General features: G+C 34.3%; 1 protein-coding gene across 1 annotated transcript in view; it reads right to left on the reverse strand.

Annotated features, from left to right (window-relative positions):
* Positions 1-22,943, reverse strand: part of LOC122813824 (complement factor B-like) — a 436,913-nt gene that overhangs the window by 196,778 nt on the left and 217,192 nt on the right. Inside the window, exon 12 of the mRNA XM_044086351.1 lies at positions 2,650-2,767. Coding sequence (XP_043942286.1) covers positions 2,650-2,767 — 118 coding nt within the window. The remainder of the gene's footprint in view (positions 1-2,649; positions 2,768-22,943) is intronic.

The raw sequence follows: 22,943 nt of genomic DNA on the forward strand, positions 1-22,943 counted from the left end.
CCTGGATAACCCCACCAAAAAACTCTTGCTAATATTTACTTGCTCCCCTCCCTTTTGTATGGGGCCCCCATCCTTACAAACCTCCACATCTCTCAAAAACAAGTTTCAATCATGTTACTACAAAACTGCTAAATTTGCCACTGGCCTATCTTATCACAGATATCACTGTCAGGCGCTCTGTGAATTAAATTGGCTAGATTTTCCCCAGTACATCAGTTATGTGCAACTAACTCAAGCACATAAATTAATACACAAACCTGACAGCTGACCAGCATTGAAAGACATCCTACAGCTCTATTCCCCATCCAGAAGTCTCCACTTTACTAATAAACTACTCTTAGAAGTTTATAAGCCTCATAAAAGAGCTGGTATTAACCTCTACTCTTTCACCTTTGCTAAACAATGGAACACCCTACCCCAAATATTATCACTTTAGACTCCTTAAGGGCCTTCTGACTCACCCTAAAAAATCACCTTTGCAGCACGCCCATCTGTCTGTTCCTCTCCCAAAGACTAACGTGCTTCTTTTCCTATTTCTTCATCCTAAATATATTACTACCTGTCTCCCCATACCTTCTCCCTCCTCGTGCTACCTCCCCACCATCGTTGGTGTCAAACTCCTCTCCTGACCCTCTACCTATTTTCTGTGCACCCTTTCTCCTCTCTAACTGATGACCTGTTACTCATCTCTCATCTCCACCAGCTCCTACATCTCAAACTACATCTTTCTTATATTTTTCCTATTCTCCTTACCTTACTGCTAAACATCTTTCATCCTCCTTACCTAGCCTATATACATTTCTCTCTACTCTAGTCTACTATTCCTTATCTATCCTCTCTATATCTCATCTATCTCTATCACTGTATCCTCCCTCCCTCCATCTCAGTAATCCTACACAGAAAGCTATACCCCCTCACACTCTATAAACATACAACTTATACTTACAAGAATTCACCTGTCTTTTTAATGTTTACTTTATCATATATCCCAGGCAGACCCTAACCCCAAATTAATACTCTTTCATATTTAAGCTTTACCATATCTATCTTACATAACAATACTTTAAAACACACTGTACAATTCTCATTTTTGATTGTAACATGCTGCACCAAACTGTATGTGTAATGTCTATTTATCTTGTGTAATAATGGTTTAAGCTTTTGTGTTTCTTCTCATTCTTGATTATAATTAGTCAAACGAAACTGTATGTGTAATGTATATTGTATATTGTCAAAAATATCTGGACTTTATGTGGAGCTTTTCTCCCCGGGTCTCAATTGAAAATGGGTTTCTGACCTAGTTGGAATTCCCCGGTCAACAAATGGCAATAAATAAATAAATAATAAATATCTGGTGGGAGTTGGCAGAGATGATGGGAGAGTTACTGGACCAGTGGCTTGAAGCCTTCATTGGCTGCCTGGAAAGGTGTTTCATTTGACACTTACAGAGTCATACCATTTCCTGGCACTGCCATTATCAACATCTGTGGCTGGGCCAGTGGTGTGGGCAGTCAAGTTATAATTGGCCTGTTCATGGGCCTAGCCAAGGTAAAGTGGTGTCAGGAGTATGATACCCACCCCATCCCACAGCTTTAGGTACTATTTCTCTGTGTGTCACCTCCCTTCCTGCTTGTTGTCCAGTCCTTCCCATCACTACTTATTCTCCCTGTGTCTGCATGTCCTTATATCCATTGTCACCCTCCTTGTGTCATCTCCCTTGTTGATCTTTGCCTGTGCTTTATATTTGTTTTACTGCATTGATATCATACCTCTTACTTCTTTCCATCTCCTGTCTTTCTCTTGCATCCTTTCTCATCAATCCTTCATAAAAAATGGTCACCTGTCCCACAAAAAAAGTATATCCCCTTACCCCAATTTTACATTCCCTGAGTCCTTGTATATGTTTATTTCCTTGCTTTTCCCCACTTTCTTGCTTCCATATACATCTGTTTCATCCCCAGTTCAGTCAATAAAGGCATAGAAAGGCATTGCCAAGTGCCACTTACTGCAGCATGTGCCTAGGCATGTGACTATGACATGTGTTGTCACTTGCATACTGCACGATGGCTACTGATGTTCATTAAATTTCCTGCTTCTATCAAGAAAAATGCTCTCATATCATCCTTATTATTTCGGTGAGTCGGATTCTTAATGAATTACTGCATGAACAATGAGATTTCTTCTAGTTAATTGAAACTTACCTTCGAGACACATTGCACCTCTTGGCATCTCCATGGTAGCCTTTGTGCAACCACAGAAGTTATGTTTTTAGATCTCATGGCTGATGTTTCTGAATTTTAAAATGAAAAAGAAAAAATATATAGCTTCTTGAATTCTTGGAGTGGAATGAAATACTACCACATGGTAAGTATTCCTACAAGGGTTTTAGGAAACTTATTTTTTTCAGTATTACTTATATGTTAGTTGGTTAGATTTTCTATGCATATAAACATTTGTTTTCCTTATGGAAAGATCTAATAACACAAAATGCAGAAGAAAATATTATTGGCATGCAGACCATGACAGCAAAGTGTACCACAGTACACTATGTTAACCTAAAACATGCAGACCACACGATTACTAATGTAACAATTTCATTAGTAGCAAAACAGTTGTAACTTGTTTGTACCTATGGTACTTGTAACTTACCAATAAAAACATTTACATTATCAGGATGAAGCACTTCATAACCTCCATATACGTTATGGGCTGCAGTTACCACCCACCTCTTGGATATAAGTGATCCTCCTCCTATCCAGTCTGTACCCTGGAGAAAAGAAGTCAGGTAGTTTAAGACAATGTAGCATACTAGTTAATATAGCAACATAATTTCTAATATAGGACAGAAAGTAGTATATATTCAGCACTTTTATCATTTGAAACGAGTAAAGAATAAAATGTGTAAGACATATTTTCCACCCCGATATGCTTGTGACATCTACACTACAATTATTAGCATATAAGAGCATGACAAGCGTTCTTTAACGGCATTGAATATAAAATATATCTGCTTAAAAACTCAAACTATTTATGTATACAGCATTGTAAATGTCATTGCTAAATTAGAAAATAATATTGAATGTAAGTAAAATCAAGACAAGAAAGCGGGAAGAGGTAAAATAACATTTCAGTTTAACTGCATAGAAATTTGTCAAAGACTGTTATTTTCACCAACTAGTCTAATACCTGCTCAGTGCAGCAAGAAATTAATTAGAAACGGTATACAGACCCAAGCTGACCAGTTTCATACAAGGCATGAGCTAGTACAAAATTAAAAATTAAAAATAAAACCAGTACAAAACAGGAACACAAGACATTAGAGTCAATTCAATATAATAGTACATAAAATGAGAATATAACAGTAGAAACTATTAAAAAATTGTTGCAAATGATAAAAACATAAAACCTAACTAGAAAATAATTTCTACTTTAATTTCTACTTTTACATAGTAGGCACAAAGAAAAGGTCTATCTTTCTATCTATCTATCTATCTATCTATCTATCTATCTATCTATCTATCTATCTGTATAGCTATCTATCTATGTATAGGGCATCATCATTTTTCAATATAGAAGTAAAGGTTGGGAGGGTGGCCTAATGGTTAAGGTGTTTGCCTTACAAACACGAGGTGCAGGGTTTGAGTCTCACAAGGGATAATTGGCTAGGCTTAAAATGGCTCGCAAGAGCAGTCAGCCTAGTACTAATCTATGAACCTATGTTACCAGCCTGCACATGAAATGACATAGTAAGCATGACTCAAGAAAAAAGTATACAACTATGTACAGCCAAAAAGAAATGTTGCAGGAGGAGATGATAATATGAGAAAAAGGGAATCACTAGAGATGAGAAAAACTTCTTGTATAAGATCAGGAAATAGACAAGAAGTAATGTAGTAGAAATGAACTACGTGCAGCCCAAGATGCAATAAACTTTAAGCGATCTGTATCAACCAGTAAACAGCTAAAGCGATGCAATGTGTGGGAATATTTTAACCATTTTGCTTGAGGAAAATAATTCAAGGAAGTAGAAATATAATGTTAGACCTGTTCACTCATGAGTCAGAGACAATCCAAAAATGATGAGAGGCTAAGACAAAAAAATGAAGTATACTTTTTTATCTACAGATATTATTCAGTTAGAAATCTATTTTTGTACACTGTATAATTATTGTTCTTTAAATGTTTTGTAATACTTTGGAGCTTTCTCCCCAGGTTTCTGCTGAAAATCGGCTCCTACCTAGTTGGACTTTCCTGGTAATCAAATGTCAATGAATAAATAAATACATACATAAATAAATGAATAAATATTGTCATGTGTTTGTGAAGAAAATAAATCCCCTAAATATAACAATTGGTGTTTAGTGTTTTAATTCTTCACTACTTTGCTACAAAACCAGAAACTGAAAGAGGGCCAAGGCAAAATTTCGAAGCAAAAATCAGAAATGTCCATGAAAATTAGAAATATTTGAGAGCTGCGGGATGGAGTTAGTGGACATGGTTAAAGAGAGGAAGGCAGGAAGAAATGACAATAGGAAAAGGAGGGAGAGATGGAAAAGTGGAGGATGGATACAGTATATGAAGAAGAGGGAAGGCGTTATACAGGAGAAGGGAGAAAGTAATATGAACATCACCTCAAGTAAGAGAGATGAAGTCCACTAAATTTACATATAACACAATAAACATGCTCTCAACAAATGTAGATAAAAAGAAAAGTAATTGCTATGTTATAGAATTTCCAAGAGAACAAATCAAATTATGAATAACTAGTATTACTAAGAACTTAATTACTTATACACCTTGAAAAATAAACGTACAGTAATGGAACATTATTTTAAACTGCTGTGACAAGCTATTTATTTGCTTTAATGCCTGTCAGCTTTCTGTCCAAAAGTGCAAGCTATGGTATGGAACAAATTTCATGGAAAGAGAGTTGTGGCTTTTTGTTCTGGTTTTCTATGTGGTAGTGACCAGACTTGTGTTAGACCACCTTTGTTACACCTAAGCTAAACTTCTTCAATTCTAAAAGCTCAAACATTAAAGCCTAAATATGAATTTCACCTAATGAAAACTTGTCAGATAAAGCCAAACATTCAAAATGTATAACAGAAACATGCAGAGAGTGAATAAAAGAATGTACATATTTAAACCATTTTTGCAGAGGTGGAAATCCCTGTTTACTCCTCGTTATACCTTCCTAATAGTATAGCCACAACCAAAGGTCACATTGCTTTAAAAGCAAGTACAATGCCTGATTTTTGTACAACATAACATTTGAATGACAGGATATTTGTGGAAGAAGGGATACAGCCCTTTAATTGAGGCGAGAAAAAAGGCTTACCCCTGTGAAAATAATTGCTGTAGCACTTTATTTTTTTCTTCATATGGTTTCTTTCTACATGAATTTAAACACCTTTCTTAGCTGTGCATACATATTACAAAAATACATTTGAATGAATTCCATAGTATTTATACATAACATCTTAAATAACTATGTACACTGTTTACATTAGCCTGACACTATAACAGATCTTAATGTATACAGTTACTTTATAAGTATGTCCAATCCATTATCAGAGTATCTGATCAATTATTGTATAGTGTCAATCAACAATAAGACTTTTCCCCAAAGGTTGCTGATAAATGGCTTTGGATAAATTTTTAGTTCTTTAATTTTAATTTCCAATAATGCTGTGGTCTTCAGTAGGCTGTAGAAGTCTTAAATTGGTATTGTGTTTGTATTCCATCTTCTTGTTATACACTTCCTGGAAATTGCAAGTATAGTCCATACTAGATACATGTTTGACGTATTCAAATGAGGACCTTTGTTCACATTTAATAATACAAGAGCTTTAGTTAAATAAAATGATTCATTAAATAAAGCTTGTAGAAAGTTATTAATACCATTCCAAAATGGCTTAATGTTAACACAGTCAAAGGAAATGTGGTTCTAATCTGCATTGTGTACTTGCTCACATCTCCAACATATTCCTTTTATAGGAGAACTAATTTTACTGATTCTGTCTGGGGTTAAGAATGCTCTGTGAAAGCATTTCCAATTAAAAACTTTCCAGCATTGTGTAAAGGATGTATATTTTATCAATAATAAGATATTTGTTTTAATATCTTCAGTTAACTGTATTGAGTGTCTTTTTGTTATATATTTCCAATATGAAGTTTTGGGTGTTGTTTTATAGTTTATCAATATTTTGTAAAATTTTGAAATACTGTTTCCCTTGTTGGAGTCATTATATATGATTTCATATATGTATTTCGTAAATTTAGGTATATCTTTAAATGAAGAATTGTTAATTATTCTACTTAAATCTTGTGACTATGACCGAATACTCTGTAAAGTTAGCCAGTCCTGTTGTGGAATTTTGTATGTTGTTTTTATTACTTGCATATTTAAAACTTTTAGTTCTTTGATACATTGGAGCCAACAAACAAATTGTTTCTGTTCCCAGGAATTAATAATTTCTCTATATATTTTATGTGGAAAGTTCTTTGTCACTATAAATGGTGTTAAAAGATCAAACCAGATTTTTAAATCTATGTTTGCATTAATAATTTTCCTAAATGAGTCAATGTGATAATTAATCATACAAGTTTTAGTGGATATAATTATGTGATATTGCATACTAATACATATGTGCCATGGCAAATTGTTTTTATCTGTTATTTGAAATTTTTTTTGTAAATCAAATTCATTTATTGATATTACAGTTAGTAATTCTTTTCAATTTGCAGAGTAATTTGGACTGATCCAATATGAAATTTTTAGATATTGATGTTTTATATATGTTTCTATATAAGGAAAGTGTAATCATCCCTGTTTCCATGATCTGATATATTTTATTAAAGCTATTATGTTTCTTTTGGTAAACCATAAAAAATTTATTAGGCATGAATTTATTTCTTTAAGTATATTCCTTTCTGGTAACAGTTGTATTGCCAAGGCTATATATAGGATTGGGCAGTAAAACCATTTTTATTAACTGTAGTATATCTTCAAATGTTAATATTATTTTGATCCATTTTTCCACAGAGATGTTAATTGTATTGATGATATTATTGTAGTTTTTTGAGACTAATTCATTATTATCCTTGCATAACTCAATTCCTAGATATTTTATTGTAGATTATTGTTTCCCTGTGATGTGATCCCCCTTAGTCTGCAATTCTTTTTTTATTTAAAAATACAATTTTTGATTTTGATTTACTGAAATGGAGTCCTGAAGTCATGTGAAATTTGTCAATTAATATATATAATTCTTTTAATGTCTCTTTTGTATTAGATAATGTTAGTAATATGTCATCATCAAATAGCATTACTTTAGAATTGCATTGCTCATAAAAATCTATTCCTTTGATTTTTATATTGCTACAAATTGAATATGCCAATATTTCAATAGCCAGAGAAAATATAATTGGTGACATGGGGCAGCCTTGTTTAGTGCCTTTTGTTATATGTATAGATTCAGAGGTAAAAGGACCTAACTTGACATATGCTAAATTATTTGTATATATATTCTTTAGGAGACAAACAAAGGATGCAGGAAATTCAAATAGCATTAGGATTTTGAATAAATAGTCCCAATTTAGGGAATCAAAGGCTTTCTCTGTATCTAAGCTAATTATGAGTGTTTCTTTATTTTCTTTATTAACATAATCTGTAAGAGAAATTATCCTTTTATTATTGTCATGTTTGTGTCTGTGATATATAAATCCAGTTTGATCATTATTTGTTGTTTTGGATAGTGGTATTTTCATTCTGTTAGCTAATAGTGTCATAAATATCTTATAGTCATTATTTAATAATGATATAGCTCTATATGAGGTACAGAGGTTTGGGGATTTGTTTTTCTTTAGGATTGGTGTGATTATGGAATATCTCTATGAAGGTGGTATTAAAGCTTGTGACTGAATTTCCAATAGAGTTTTATGTAAGAGGGATAGTATTTTAGAAGGAAAAAGTTTATATATTTCCATAATTATGCCATCTCTACCTGGAGCTTTATTATTTTTACCCTCTTTTATCACATCTGATCTAGTTTTAATTTTTCTGGCATTTTTTTTATATTAGAACATTTTTCATCTAGATTTAATTGATTGATATGTATATTTTCTTTTTGGAAATGTTCCATATAGTGATTTATATAGGCATCAAGAATGTCATCTATATCCAAGACATTTTTCCCTTTCTTTTCATAGAAGATACTTTTAATGTTATTAGCTTTTGATTTGTATTTTGATTCTTGTGGATAAATTATGTAGATATTTGGGAGAAGTGGCCAAGGTATTAATGTTTAGTTTTTATAAAACTAAACTAGTTTTATGTTTTAGAATTTCATTGTATTTATTGTGTAATACTTCTGCTTTCTTTTTCATCTCCAAATGATTTTGATTTTTTTCAGCTTTTACTAACATAAGTTTGGATCGTAGATCTAATAATTCAGAATCCCATTCCCTGATTTTTTTTTTTATACCAAGTTAGGGTTTTATGATATATGTAAGCTTTTAATGAGTCCCATATCATTATTTTATTTATCTCTGAAGTGTAATTAATATCTAAGAAGAACTGTAATTCAGATAATAACCAGGGTTTGAACTAGTTAATTTTGCTTATATGTGCTGGAAGTCTGGAGTTAAAGATTAATGGTTTGTACCCATTTTGAAGTTTTAGTATCAATGAATTGTGGTCTGAAAAGGGGCAGCAAGTGCAAAATTAATGATTTTAGAGTGTAAGTCATGGGCAGTAAATATTTTATCTATTCTAGTTTGGGTACCAAATCTGTGATCTTGGTGGGAAAACAACACAGATATATCTTCTTTAAATTTGAAAGTATCTACAAGATGAAATGATTCTACCACTTGTTTCAAGCTTTTGATACAGTAGATGTACGCAGCGGTCTTTTATTTGTAGTTTCAGAAATATCAGCTACACAGTTAAAATCTCCTCCTAATATTAAGTTGCCTTTATAATTATTGAAAATGAAATCCAAGTGTTTTTTAACAGTTCCTGTTCCAATGCCTGGGAACCAGTATAGACTGGCTAGGGTCCGTATCTGTTATTATATTTAACTATTACTAATGCCATAAGGATTTTTTTATCTTCATACTTATAAATGATTTCTGGGTTAATCACATTTGTTTTCCATAAAATTGTTACCCCTTTTGTCTTTGTCTTATAATTGGACTGCACCAATATCACATATTCCGTAGGATTCCATTTGTAATTGTCATTTGTTTTGAAATGAGTTTCTTAAAGGAAGACAATTTGTGCTTTGTTCAGTTTTAAATATTTCAGTAGATTTGATCTCTTGCTAGGATTGTTTAAGACATTGATATTTAAAGATAATAAAGTTAAATCCATCTTAGGTTATTTAGACTATATATTTTTTGTTTTATTGTGACTATTAAACATTTTCCTCTGATAACTATAAAGTATATGTTTGAGCTTTTAAAGGAAATTATCAGTTTTATACTTTGAGTATTTACCAGTAAAGTAATGTTTTGGTCAGGCATACTAAAAATGTGTTTGTGAAATAACAAATTTAAATTAATAAATGTTAACAAAACTAAGATCCATACTAGCCATGGAATGAAAGTCATTCCTAATCTGATGGATAAACCTAAGTCCATCAGTTTATCACTCATACCTTGACAATCCAGAACATCTGAGCTCCAGAAATTGAATTGTCATGTGGAGAATATTTGTAATAGGAATAAGCAATATTTATATTATTTTGAACAGATATAGTACTATTGTAGATTAGACAGAATTATAATACAATATAAATGTGTACTTATTGTATAAGCAATTAATATTTATATGAAAGATAGATGACAAGCAATTCAATCATAGTAAAGTAGGATGTATCATATATAAAACCTCAGTAAAAGATTATAGCACACAGTTATTTAACATATTTACCCTCATTGATGAAGTCTTTCAAAATGTATTACTTAATAAAAATAGATGGTAATAATATTTATACCTAATGTTTATAATACAATGTATTTTACTGGATATATCAAAAGTTATATTTCATTGTTTGCCAGCATTTAAGTAATCACTTTGTTTGTTGCTATCTTTCCTAAAGCATCAAGTTTGTTTTATGTGAACATTGATGAACGTTCGTGCATTTTAATTATCAGTGCATCCCTCTTCCCTCCATTTCCTACACATAAGGATTTTCATACCTGTCATTTCTTATTATAAAATGAGTGAAATTATAGGTTAAAACAACAAATTCACTTACTGTGATTAATTATTACAAATTCCCTTTCCACATTCATAAATTGCCCATTTTATGGCATATACTGAAAGTTTTTAAATTTAAATGGCAACATTCTATTTTATATAATCAGCAAAGGTTTAAGTGATTATAGACAATTTAATACTATTTATTCAGAATGTGATTGTTGCATTCTGTGACATTCCTAGTTCAGGCTTATATTGTTTCCCTTGAACAACTTTGTCAGTTTGATGTCATGTATAAAACATTAGTTACCTTGGTAACAGCTTAAGTATTATGTATGATCAAGATGGGTTACAAAACTACAATTCAAGTTAAAGCAATTATATGACTTGTTATGCACATTTACTTATATGAGAAAATCATGCTTCCCTTTGGTGTTCAATATAGTGTATGTCATTTATGACAAGTTAAAACAGTAGTGTTATACACAAGCCTATGTTATTAAACTGAGTGTCTATTGTCAATTTAATACTATTTGTTCAGAATATGATTGTTATATTCTGTGGCATTTCAAGTTCAGGCTTCTATTGTTTCTCTTGAACAACTTTGTCAGTTTGCTGTCATGCATAAAATATTTGTTACCTTGTCAACTGCTTAAGTATTATATATGGTCAAGGTGGGTTACAAAAACTACAATTCGATTTAAAGCAATTACATGACTTGTTATGCATATTTATTTATATAAGAAAATCATCATGCTTCCCCTTGATGTTCAATGTAGTGTATGTCATTTATGACAAGTTAAGACAGTAGTGTTATTATACACAAGCCCATGTTATTAAATCCTGTCTTTAATATCTAAATTCAGCAGACTGCTTCATCTTACATGACGATTATATATTTTATGTCTAGATATACTAAAATCATACATTACATAACTATTGTATGTTTTTTTTTTTTGGATGTTGCTTAGTTATGTGAGAGACCACAAGTTCTAATGATTATTCTTATTATTAGCTCCTTTCAAGCATGCTTATACAGCCCATAGACTTTAAATTATGAGACACTTCTAGTTTCTTATTTGTTATAAATATATTTACATCCTTACTTAGACACATATCAGTACTTCAAGCATGGGCCACAATGCCCATCCAGTTTTGCCAGAATGCCATTCACTAGTTCATGTGGTGTGTTTCCAAGCTGTTCTTAAAATATCCAAACCAGTACTTGTCCTGTTGCATTTTACCAGCCTGTTCCATGCAGTGGCACTCTGCCAGTGAACCACTCAACACATCTTCTATTCCCACAGATATTTCCACAAAGGAAATCTGATGACTCTCTAGCACTTCCTGGCAACCCCAAAACACCCCTAGAATCAGCTATGCCCATATGCCAAACACATCTGAGCAAGCTCACCTCCCAGACCACTGCAAAGGGTACTGCACAAGACCAAGTGCTCTTAGTCTTTCACAATAACTCAGACTTCCACTCTTATGTAAGTCCTTAATGTGTTTGGACCAAAATACATTTTAAATATAACATTGCACTCATTATTTATTTATTTTTTTTATCAAGAATCAACTTAATGAGCTAAACGAAGTGTTGAGAGGCCATCAATATGTGTACATGTGATTTAAAACAGCCCTTTTATATATATATATATATATATATATATATATATATATATATATATATATATATATATATATTCCCTTCATAACACGGAAAGCTCAAAACACTGAAACTCATAACACTGAAACCAAAACAATGAAACTTCAGAATCTTGAAAACTCAAAACACTGAAAACACATATCATACATATACTGAGTTTAAACAACATAAATCATAACACATAGGGTTGAGAGGGTGGCCTAATGGTTAAGGTGCTTGCCTTACAAACACAAGGTTAAAGGTTTGAGTCTTACAAGGGATAATTGGCTAGGCTTAAAATGGCTTGCAAGGGCAGTTAGCTTAGTACTAAACTATGAACCTATGAACTTTCCACCAAGAGTAAGCAGGGGGGCAAGCTCTCCTGCACCCCCCCCCACACCCCATGCTACTTATATATATCAACTCCAAGATTGCACTTCACTACACTAAGTGCAATCTTGGAGTTGATATATAAGTAACAGGGGTGGGTGCGCAACCCCACATGGGGTGTGCAGGGGGCTTGCCCCCCTGCTTACACTTGGTGGAAAGTGCTATAATTTATGTTGTTTAAACTCAGTACATGTATGATATGTGTTTTCAGTGTTTTGAGTTTCAATGTTTTGAGTTTTCAGTGTTTTGAAGTTTCAGTGTTTTGGTCTTCTATATTATGAAATTTTCTCATTTTCATTGTTTTGAGTTTTCAGTGTTATGAAGTGAATCCATATATATATATATATATATATATATATATATATATATATTTATATATATATTTGTATTTTTTTAAACCAAAAACTTCGTTGCCTAGAATCATCTTGGAAGCTGCTCAGAGCAGTTAAGGATTATTGTCACTTTGTCTCCGTTACCATAGCAACCTGGAGGCATCTGTTTCTGTTAGTGTGCCTGTGTACTGCATATCAGAGGCTCACAATGCACCTGAAGCAAAGCTTCACTTCACTGCAACTTCAAGCCTAAATTCCCTCCCTTTCAGCAAGGCACATTCTTCTAGCCTTCCCACCTCTCACTCAACAGATGTATAATTTATTTATTTATTTATTTATTTATTTATTTTACATTTGTTGACCGGGCTAGTCCAGCTGGATCAATGTCCATTTTCAGTGGAGGCCCGGGGAGAAAAGCTCCATTGGTTAAAACAAGATTAGAGAATACAAATACACATAAAACAAAAGCATTAAGCATAAAGGATAAGAAGATTTTAGTATAGGTAATACACATCTAAGAGTAAAAAATATCCAAAACAAGAAAATATTCAAGCAAATGGTTAACGACTTTCAATATGAAATTTGATAGTATCTAGTCATACAGTGTATCAATACATTGTTTGAAAAAATGGTAGACAATATAATTTTTTTTTTTAATACAACATATATGAGATCAGTAATATCTACAAAGATATTATGTCAGAGGAAGTCAGTCAGGATATCATATCAGAGAAGGAAGAATTGTGGTAGAGGAAATGAAGAAGGTAGGTTAGTCAGGGTTGGTACAAGAGCAAAGCCAGAATTTATTAAGATGTGTTTGCAGTTGTTTCTTAAAGAGTGGAAGAGTGGCCAAAGAGGAGATATTTGATGGAAGATTGTTCCATATTTTGCCAACTGAGTTGTAAAAATGGCAATTACCTGCAGAATTAATAGTTTTGGTACTATTAACTAGTAGTTTGTCTGAAGAACGTAGTTGTTTCAGGTTGTTATAGGCCGTCAAGAGATTACTGAGAACTGGTGTTTTAGATGGTTGATATAGAATTTTGTGAGCTATTAAGAGTTGTTGATAAATGAGCTTGTTAGGAAGTTCAAGCCAGTCTAGTTGTTTTAAGTTTAGACAGTGGTGAGTTCTAAACTGAGATCCTGTGGCAAATCGAACAATATTATGGTAAGATGTATTAAGTTTCTTAAGGTTACTTTTAGAGAGATTAGTGAAAATAGGGGAAGCATATAAAAGGGTAGAGATAAGGTGTGATTGGGCTAAGGTGGTCCGGGCTTCAGGTGTAAGGAAGGGTTTTATTCTGTACAGGGATCCAATCTTTTTATTAACTGCTTTTATTGTGTTGTTGATGTGACAATCATAGTTAAGATTATTGTCAATAGTAACACCTAGAAGTTTTGTTGAAGAATCAGGAGAAATTTGAGTGTTGTCAGTGGAAGTAATAGAAGTTTATAGAATTAGATTTACGGGTAGGTGGAAATAGTAACAATTTGGTTTTCTTAGGGTTAAGGAGTAGACAGCGGTCAGAGAACCACTGTTCAACAGTTGAAAAGGCTTTTTGTGTAAGAGACTGGTGTTCTGTTTGAGAGGAAACAGTGCAAATTATAGTGGAATCATCTGCATATTGTATGCAGGTAGTGTTAGGGATAGCTGATTGGAGGTCGTTAATAAAGATAGAAAATAGAAGTGGGCCTAGGATAGACCCTTGAGGTACTCCTAAAGAGATAGGAAGGAGAGCAGATAGTGAATTTTTCCAGAGTACTGCCTGGTGACGGTTTTCTAGATAAGAAGTAAACCAGGTTAAGGAAGAGGGATCCAGTGCAAGAGATTTTAGTGTGTGCAGAAGAAGTATATGATTAACCATGTCAAAGGCTTTTGATAGGTCTATGAATAGAGAAGATGTAAGTTTATTATTATTACGGTTATAGTTGATGGTGTTGGTAAAGGAGAGTAAAGCTGTGGTAGTACTGTGGGAAGGTCTAAATCCATGTTGAGTGTTAGCAAGTAGGTTATTATGGAGGAGATGGTTAAGTAGTTGTTTGTGTATACATTTTTCCATAATTTTGGCTAAGGGAGATAGAAGTGCTATGGGACGAAAGTTAGAGAAGTCATTAGACTTGCCTCCTTTGTGTAGGGGAATGATGTGGGATATCTTCCAGATTGCAGGGAAAATACCTTCTTTTATAGATCTATTTATTAGGATAGAGACAGGGTAAGCAATGGCTTTTGCTGCTATTTGCAGGAATTCTGCAGGAAGCTTGTCTGCAGATGGGGTGGTAGGTTTAAGTTTTTGGATTAGAGATTGGATATAGGAGGTAGATACAGGTTGTAGGTGAAGGGAGGAAGAGTGTTTTTTAAAGTCAGTGAGAGTAGTTTAGAAGTGTCAGGAGATAGATGGTTTGCTAGAGTTTGTATGGAATTGGTGAAGAAATAATTAAAGTCATTGGCTATTTGTGTGCAATTGACAGAGTCAGAATCTTGAGGGTTGGGTGTAATTGCTTGGCCTGGGGTTAGAAGATTATTAATACTGTTCCAAAATTTTTTAGGTTCCTTTTTGGTGGTTTCTGTAGTTGAAAGTAATAGTTCTTTTTATCTGTCAGAATGGCTTTTTTGGTACTGTTTCTAAGCTCTCTAAAGTTTTGGTGGTCAGTTTGGTTTTTAGTAGATCACCATTTATCCCAAGATTTATTTCTGAGGATGATTTTTTAACTATCAAGCAGACTCATTCTGATCTGAATCATACAATTGTAAAGACCACTTGTCTCATGTATATAGTCTCCTTAGTAATATCAAATGTTTGTAATTAATGTGCAAGTATGTTTCATCCAATATATGTAAATATTATGTGCTATCCATTATTGTATATTCTTTCTTGTATGTGAAAATGTTCATTGTTGTTCTGTAATAAGTTAATGTAATTTGCTAATTGCCTTTGGAGCTATATTCCAAGGGCCACCACTGAAAATGGGCACTACCGAGTTGGACTTTACTGGTAAACAAATGTCAAATAAAGAAATAAAATAAAATACATAACCACCTACAGCTTGATATTTAAATACAATAAGCTATAAAGAAAATCCACAGAAAAACTGGACTCTTATATCAAAGCAAACACGTTTTAACTAACAATGCTGATAAAACAATAGCCTCTGTATATCTTCCACCTTCACTACTATCGTTGGTCCCTCTACACCAACTTTTAGCAATCTGTAGTAACAAAAAATTAACAATGATGTAACAACATAGGTAAATTTGCCATTAACCAGTCTTTATACTCCCTTCACTGTCTAGCCTTAAACCACCTTAGCTGGCTAGAACTTCAACACTTTCTCTCTGTCACTAAGTTAGCAACTGTTTAAAATTAATATCCAAACCAAAAAAAGTCCTACCCTGCAAGCCTTAGTGGAACCTTAAACTCCTGCACAATCACTCTTCTCCATGGAGAAGTCCTTATTAACCATAAATAAAACCCACAAATCTGCTGCCTGCCCCTCTACTCAAATTATGTTTCCAAAATCTGGAATTCTATCCCTACTGACATCAGACAACAAGCCAACCTATCCAGATTCACAAACTTGCTAAAACAACCTTTAAAAACACTTGACTCTGTCCCTGCACCTCCTCAGGCTAGACTACTTCAGCCCTTTCCACTCCTATATTACCCCCAGTACCTCTATAGAGCTAATTCACAAAGTAAATCTACTGCCGTATACCCCTTTGCACTTTCTGCAACTTCTGTCTCCACTCATTTCACTCGGTATCACCTAAATCTACCTCAGTTTCTTTACAACTTTCTTTATCTCTCTCATCTTACAACTATGCATACTGCTCACATACTTCTCACCTCCTCTCTGTTTACTTCTTATATCTCCCATGCTTACTGACTTGTACTTTTCCTAGCTGTAAATGTAAATTTTGTAAGCTGACACTTTGTCATGTATTACTATGTAATGACTGTATATTTCACGGGCTGTAGATTTTCTCTGCTATAATTGTTTTTCAGTTTTTATCTGTCTATATTGTAACTTTAAGCTTTACATTTTGCTCAGTATAAAACCAACTGTTTGCGAAGATCAGAGTGTGTGTGTATACTTTAAGAGCTATTCCAGTCTATGGGCATGTGCATATAAGTACTGAGCACGTGCAAGCAAGAGTGCCATTATGAGTGAGCATCTGGAGTGAAAGTATGTATTTGTGTAGCAGTCAGTCAGTTAGTTTGTTTAAGTTTAATGTTCCAGTGATCCATCCTGATATGTTTGTGTGTAATAAACTACTTAAATGAACACCCAGCCTCATAGTCTTATTTGAATACACAAGACGAGCAACATGGTGTCAGAAGTGGTGTCCAAAGTAAAACATCTTCAAGACCATGAGACATGCAACCATAAATGGAGGAATAAATTAATCATTCAAAGCTCAAAAGACTCACAAACAGGCCAGAAAGATAAATCCAGGTACTAAAACTTGTTTAAATGATTCTTCACTCAACAAATATAAAATGAAGCTTTCAAAATGTTCAAAACAACTTTCTAATTAAGCAAAATATTCAAAACTAGGATATATTCAGAAAATACTCAAAATGCTTACAAAAATGCTTGAAATAACATCTGAATTGAATAAAATGTATAAAAATGGGGAAAAACTACCATATTTTTTTGCTATGTACTTCTTTTTCATATTAACTAAAGCTATTTGAGATATCAAAGTATCAAAGTGTGCAAAGTGTTCGCAAATGTGTGCGGTATTACAGTAGAGTTATTTAGCAGAATACAGCTATTTTAAAGAGAATGTTGTTCAGCTGAGTATTTTTTGAGTACCTGGTATGTGTATGTGTGCATTTATACATAATTACGAGAGCATTTTGTTGGCATGGCAGAAGGATTCTGCAGACCAGGTCCACATATTTTTGATAATAATGTTGCTGAAAACTGGACAGTGTTTGAGCAAGAGTATGATATTTTCATACATGCTGCTTTTTCTGACAAAGACAAATGTACAAAGGCATTTATTCTGCTTAATTTAGCTGGCTCAGAAGCCATTGAAAGGAGTGTTCATTTGTGCATGCCCCAGCTGTGTATGTAGGGAGAGAAGACCAACATATTGTGGTACGGATGAAAGCGGAAGACCCTGAGTGCTTAAAATGTAAATTTAGAGAAATGTGTAAACCCAAATGAATATTACAGTGGAAAGCCCATATTTTGCACAAGAGATCAAAAGCCTGATGAAACTTTTGCAGCATATATAAAAGGCTGGAGAAACGAAGCAAAAATGTGCAGATTTGGTGATTTAAGAGATGATTTGATAAAGAACAGGCTTGTGGTTGGTATTAAAGATGATGCAGAAGATTTTGCTTTGAGACAGTGATTTAACTTTGAATAAGGCTATCGAGATTTGTCAGATATATGAGCTCACAGAAAAGCTCATGAATATGCTTACAAATGAGAAAAGCATGCTTGCAGTGCCTTCCAGTGAGGTTAAAAGATACAGGCCTAAGGGTGTGGTCCCACCCTGAGCCTTTCTAGCAAAATCCAGTGCAGCTCCAGTAAAATCCAAAGCATGCTCAGTGAAGCAGAGGGGTGAGTCAGCAAAACTTATGGCAAGCCTCATGCTGTCGTAATTGTGAATGTAGCCATGAGCCTAAATGAGAGAAGTGCTTAGCTTTTGGTCAGCAGTGCCACACATGTAAAAGTGGAATAATTTCAAAAGGTCCTGTAAATCAAAGGCACTTTCTTTTATTAAAAGAGAGCATTCAGAGAGACAAGTTGATCAATTAAAAAGCTGTGACCCTACTTTTTATGTTTATGGTTTGTCAGTGCTTGGTGAAACAGTCAATGCAGTAGATTTGTGGGCAAGCCAAAGAATGAAGTATTTTGTATTGTTCTGATTAATGGGAGACCTGTAGAGCTCAAAGTTGATACTGGTTCAAAGTGCAATGTCATGTCAGCAGAAATATTTGCTAAAGTAATACCTAGAGAGAAACTTGATCTGGCAAAGTGTGCAAAGTTTGTTGCTTATGGTGATGAAGAAATTCAAACCGAAGGCTTAGTAGTGCTATTCTAAGGCTAACATCCTACAGTTAAGTGATTACCTGGCAAAATTTCAGGCCCCATAAACCCTGACAACACTGGTGGCTATGCAGAACTATTTACAGAAATCCTGTACAAGCATGTTAATAGCTGCATAGAGGCAGCTGTACCCACCAGGAAGAAGTACAGAACTAACTCATAAAACAAGGCACCCTGGTGGAATCACAAAATCAATAGGCTGTATAACAGGAGGAAGAAAATCAAGGCAAAATTTAGGAGGTGCAGCACCCAGCAGGATAAAAGCACTCTCATCAAACTAAACAAACAACTCAGAGGACAAATAAAGTGTACAAAGCCAAAATTGAGGTAAGTTTGGCCTCACAGGCCAAGGACAACCACAAAGCATTATTTAGCTATGTCTGCAACCTCAAAGTCAATACACAATTGTGTACAGAGCTTATTGTAAATGGAGCCACCTATACTGAGCCAGAAGATATAGCAAACCTCCTGGCTGATAAATTCATCTTCAACTTTACCCCTCTCTCCCCCTCAACCTTCCCTCAGGAAATACCATCAAATATAACTTCCTCTACTGTCACTAGGTCCTTAATGATCTCTCTAAGATCAAGAACACTGCATCAATGGGCCCAAACAATACCCCAGGATGCCTTCTAAATAGCAAGAAACATGACCTATCAGGGCCTTTGGAATTACTATTTAACTGTAGCCTCCAAACAGGCTTTGTGCCTCATGAATGGAGAAATGCAACAGTCATCCCTCTGCACAAAGGTGGGCCATCTACAGACCCTAAAAACTACAGAGCCATACATCTCACTAGTCTTATATGTAAAGCCATGAAAAGAATGATCATGGAGATAATCAACAGAGATATAGTAAACCTCCAAACACTGGACCCAACCCAGTTTGGTTTCATCAAGGGCAGATCATGCCTACTCAGCCTGGTGGACTGCTTTGAGAAGGTCACCAAAGCAATGGATGAGGGCAAAATCCTTCACACTACTTGACCTTGGCAAGACATTTGACACAATACCCCACTCAGGCATTGTTGACAAACTCAAGAGGTTAGGTACAAACCCATATGCCACCTGGGGGATAGCCAGATGGCTCACAGGATCCAGGAAGTTAAAATTGGGGAGTCCACCTCTACAAAGAGGCCAGTCACAAGTGGAGTACCTCAGGGATCAGTCCTTGGACTGCTCCTTTTTGGCATTTACTTTTCAGAAGTCAAGGCCAGTGTCAGTGGTCGCTGGCTGACAAAATTTGCAGACAAACTGTTAAACAAACTGATAAACAAACTGTTCTCTTCCAAAATATTCCAAATCACAGTTTTATCCACCCCCTTCCCCTGGATCCAGGCTAAAACTTCAAATGTCTCTTCCTAATACACAAGCATCAGTAAACCTCGATCACAAGCCACAACCCACAGCTTCCAGGAGATGAAAATGGCAACATACAACAGCTGCCAGACATAGCTGCATCCACATACACCATGTCAGGTGTAATCAAACAGCACTCAAAGCTATGATACCTGCCATAACTGATATTAACTATGTTTAGAGAGAATAGTAATGACATTTGTACTAGCTCCCAGACACAGCTGCATCCACGCTCACCATATCAGGATTAATCAAACAGCACTCATAGCTATGATACCTGCCACAATTGATATTAACTATATTTAGCCAGAATAATGATGACATTTGTACTAAAAGCTTGCTACTATTATTTAACCAGGATATACATGACATTTCTAAACCATACTTTAACTGAAGAAGGCATTAGTCTCCATGACAGCATTTTTTTCAAAACACTCTACTGTTACTGCTATTATATATGATGCTAATTTGTTACATTTGAGTCTGAACTCTGATTAATTAACTAATTACTTAAATTAATATAAGTAAAATCAATGAAAAATTAACAAGATAAGTATTCACTGAGTTCAAGTAGGGGAATGGAAACTTTTATGTTTGTATTATATGTTGCTTTGTTTGGCTTATATATAACGTAAATAGTAACACATCCTGACCTACCTTTGTTTGTGAAGAATTATTAGACTCTGAACATTCTGAATAAATCATTACTGTTTCTCATTTGTTTAAGAAACTCTCCTTTTTTTTAAATAAAAACAGGTGGCAAGTGATGTACCATATCAGCTGATACTTTGAGAGACTTACTTGTAAGAGTTAATTTTTGGGACAGCTATCTTGGAATCAGTTTTTTGTTTCTTCTTTCTAGCATCAGTCCAAGGATTTGTTTATTTTATTCTTTTAAGAGCAAGGGCCATCCATTCCATTTCTTCTGAGACAGACACTATGTTGTTGTTTTTGATGAATATAAAAGCTTCTTCTAAGTCATTAAAGGTTCTCATCTCATTGGCAAAAATTATTTTTATCTTGACTGGAAAGGCCAGCTGTGCTTTAATGTTGTTTTGTTTCAACAGTTTTATTATTGGCCAGACTTGTTTCCTGTGTTCTAGTATTCTGGAAGAATAATCATTGTCAGACCTTATCATGCTACGATTGTATTTTAAGGGTGATTTTCTCCAAGCAGATTTTAATATTAGTTTCTTGTCCAGAAATGAAAGAAATGTTATAACTATGGCTCTAGGTGGAGTATTTGTTGAGTTAGAAGCAGGTTTCCTCAGTGCTCTATGCACCCTTTCAATTCCAAATGAAAGTCCCTCTTTTAAGTCTAAAAATTCAAGAATCCAGGTTGTTAAGAATGAAATAATGTCTTCACCTTCAGTGTTTTCAGGCAGACCAAAGATCCTTATGTTGTTTCTCCTTTCCTTGTTTTCTAAGTCATCTATTTTGTTAAGCAGCCATGCATTCTGTTTAAGCAGAAATTCTTTTTGGAATTCTTCCTATTTGCTATCAAATAGAATTCAGTAAGCTAATCTTTATCTTCACATATTATACTAATACATATAAAACATACAAGTCCCTCCATATTGTAATTCAACCTATAACAGAATTTTTCAGTGGACCATCTACACTTAATTTTTGGCATTTTTATCTTGTTCATTGCTTCTCTCCCTATACTCTATAATCCTTATTCGGCATGAAAGTAATTCATACCTGTTCTGTAGCACAAAAAGAACTTAATGCTAAAAAAAACAAGCCATGTACTCCCTCTTCATGCCAAAGATGCTTGCCCATTATAAAATATTACCTCTCAAAATCATCCTTGCAATCTTCAGGTCATTTAACCTGATCTATAATATATATATAATAATTTTGATAGCAAAGAGGCAACGGAAGAATAAATACCTTAGTTTTGACATCTAATATGGATCATTCAGCAGGAGAGCACCATAAAATATGAAAGTAAAAGGTATGAAAAAAGACTGCCTTGTTCTCCAGAAATAGCCACCTACAAACCATTCATATCCATCCTTGGTCATAACCAGACAATAGTAGTACTTCTTCAAAAAATAGCCCATGTATAAGACAGTCAACTGCTGACCATGTTATGTTTATTTTTATGGTCAACAACTGCCCCTCCCGCTGGAATGACAAAGCTGAACCACACTCCTTATTTTTATACAATTACAGATACTACAACATCATCTTGTATATAAAAGCATAAAATCTTGACTGGCATTAGAACACATCATCATTTGCAAACTGCAGTCATCACCAGCTGCCATTTTACTCGCACACCCTGTGTAATTAGTGCACAAATATACTTAGATGGTGGTCTACTTATTGAGGAGCTTTACAATAAAATTATAAAATCAACTGAGCATTTCCTTTTGCCATGAATTACTCACATGCTGTGTACCCTTGTTGCAGCATATTTCCCCTATGTCTGGTCGTACTGCAGTCTGTGGGTGCTAATTTCTGCAGTTCACCCACGTGCTTAATTACTGTAGGTCAGGGTCTCTAGTTCCTCTTGCTGGTGATTCTGGAACTCCTGTAAGCTTGAGAGGTGGACTTTTTAGTTTGAATGGTTGCAGCACTACCCCATTATATATTGGTATCATATTAAAGGATAAAATGAGCTGTGAGGCATAGGAGAGCACATCAGGTCAGTGAAGGCAGATTCAGCGAATATAAATACATTGAAATAAAGTCGCTAAAACTAAATTTGATGACAGTCGAGTCTGACTTTTTCTCTGCTGTGTTACAACCTTTAAGTTGGTATATATAAGTTCAGGTTGTGTGTGAATGTCTCCCCACTTGAGGGAGTACAGGGGGCCTGCTCCATGCAAAAATACTTTCCTCAGGATGTTTGAAGAAGGCAGTTATTGTGAACATTGTTTTGATGCATTTATATTCACCAAAACTGCCTTTGGTGAGTCAACATGAATTCAAGA

The sequence above is a fragment of the Protopterus annectens genome, chromosome 10.part0, assembly GCF_019279795.1.
Source record: "Protopterus annectens isolate FY-2018-M chromosome 10.part0, PAN1.0, whole genome shotgun sequence".
NCBI classification, from domain to species: domain Eukaryota; kingdom Metazoa; phylum Chordata; order Ceratodontiformes; family Protopteridae; genus Protopterus; species Protopterus annectens.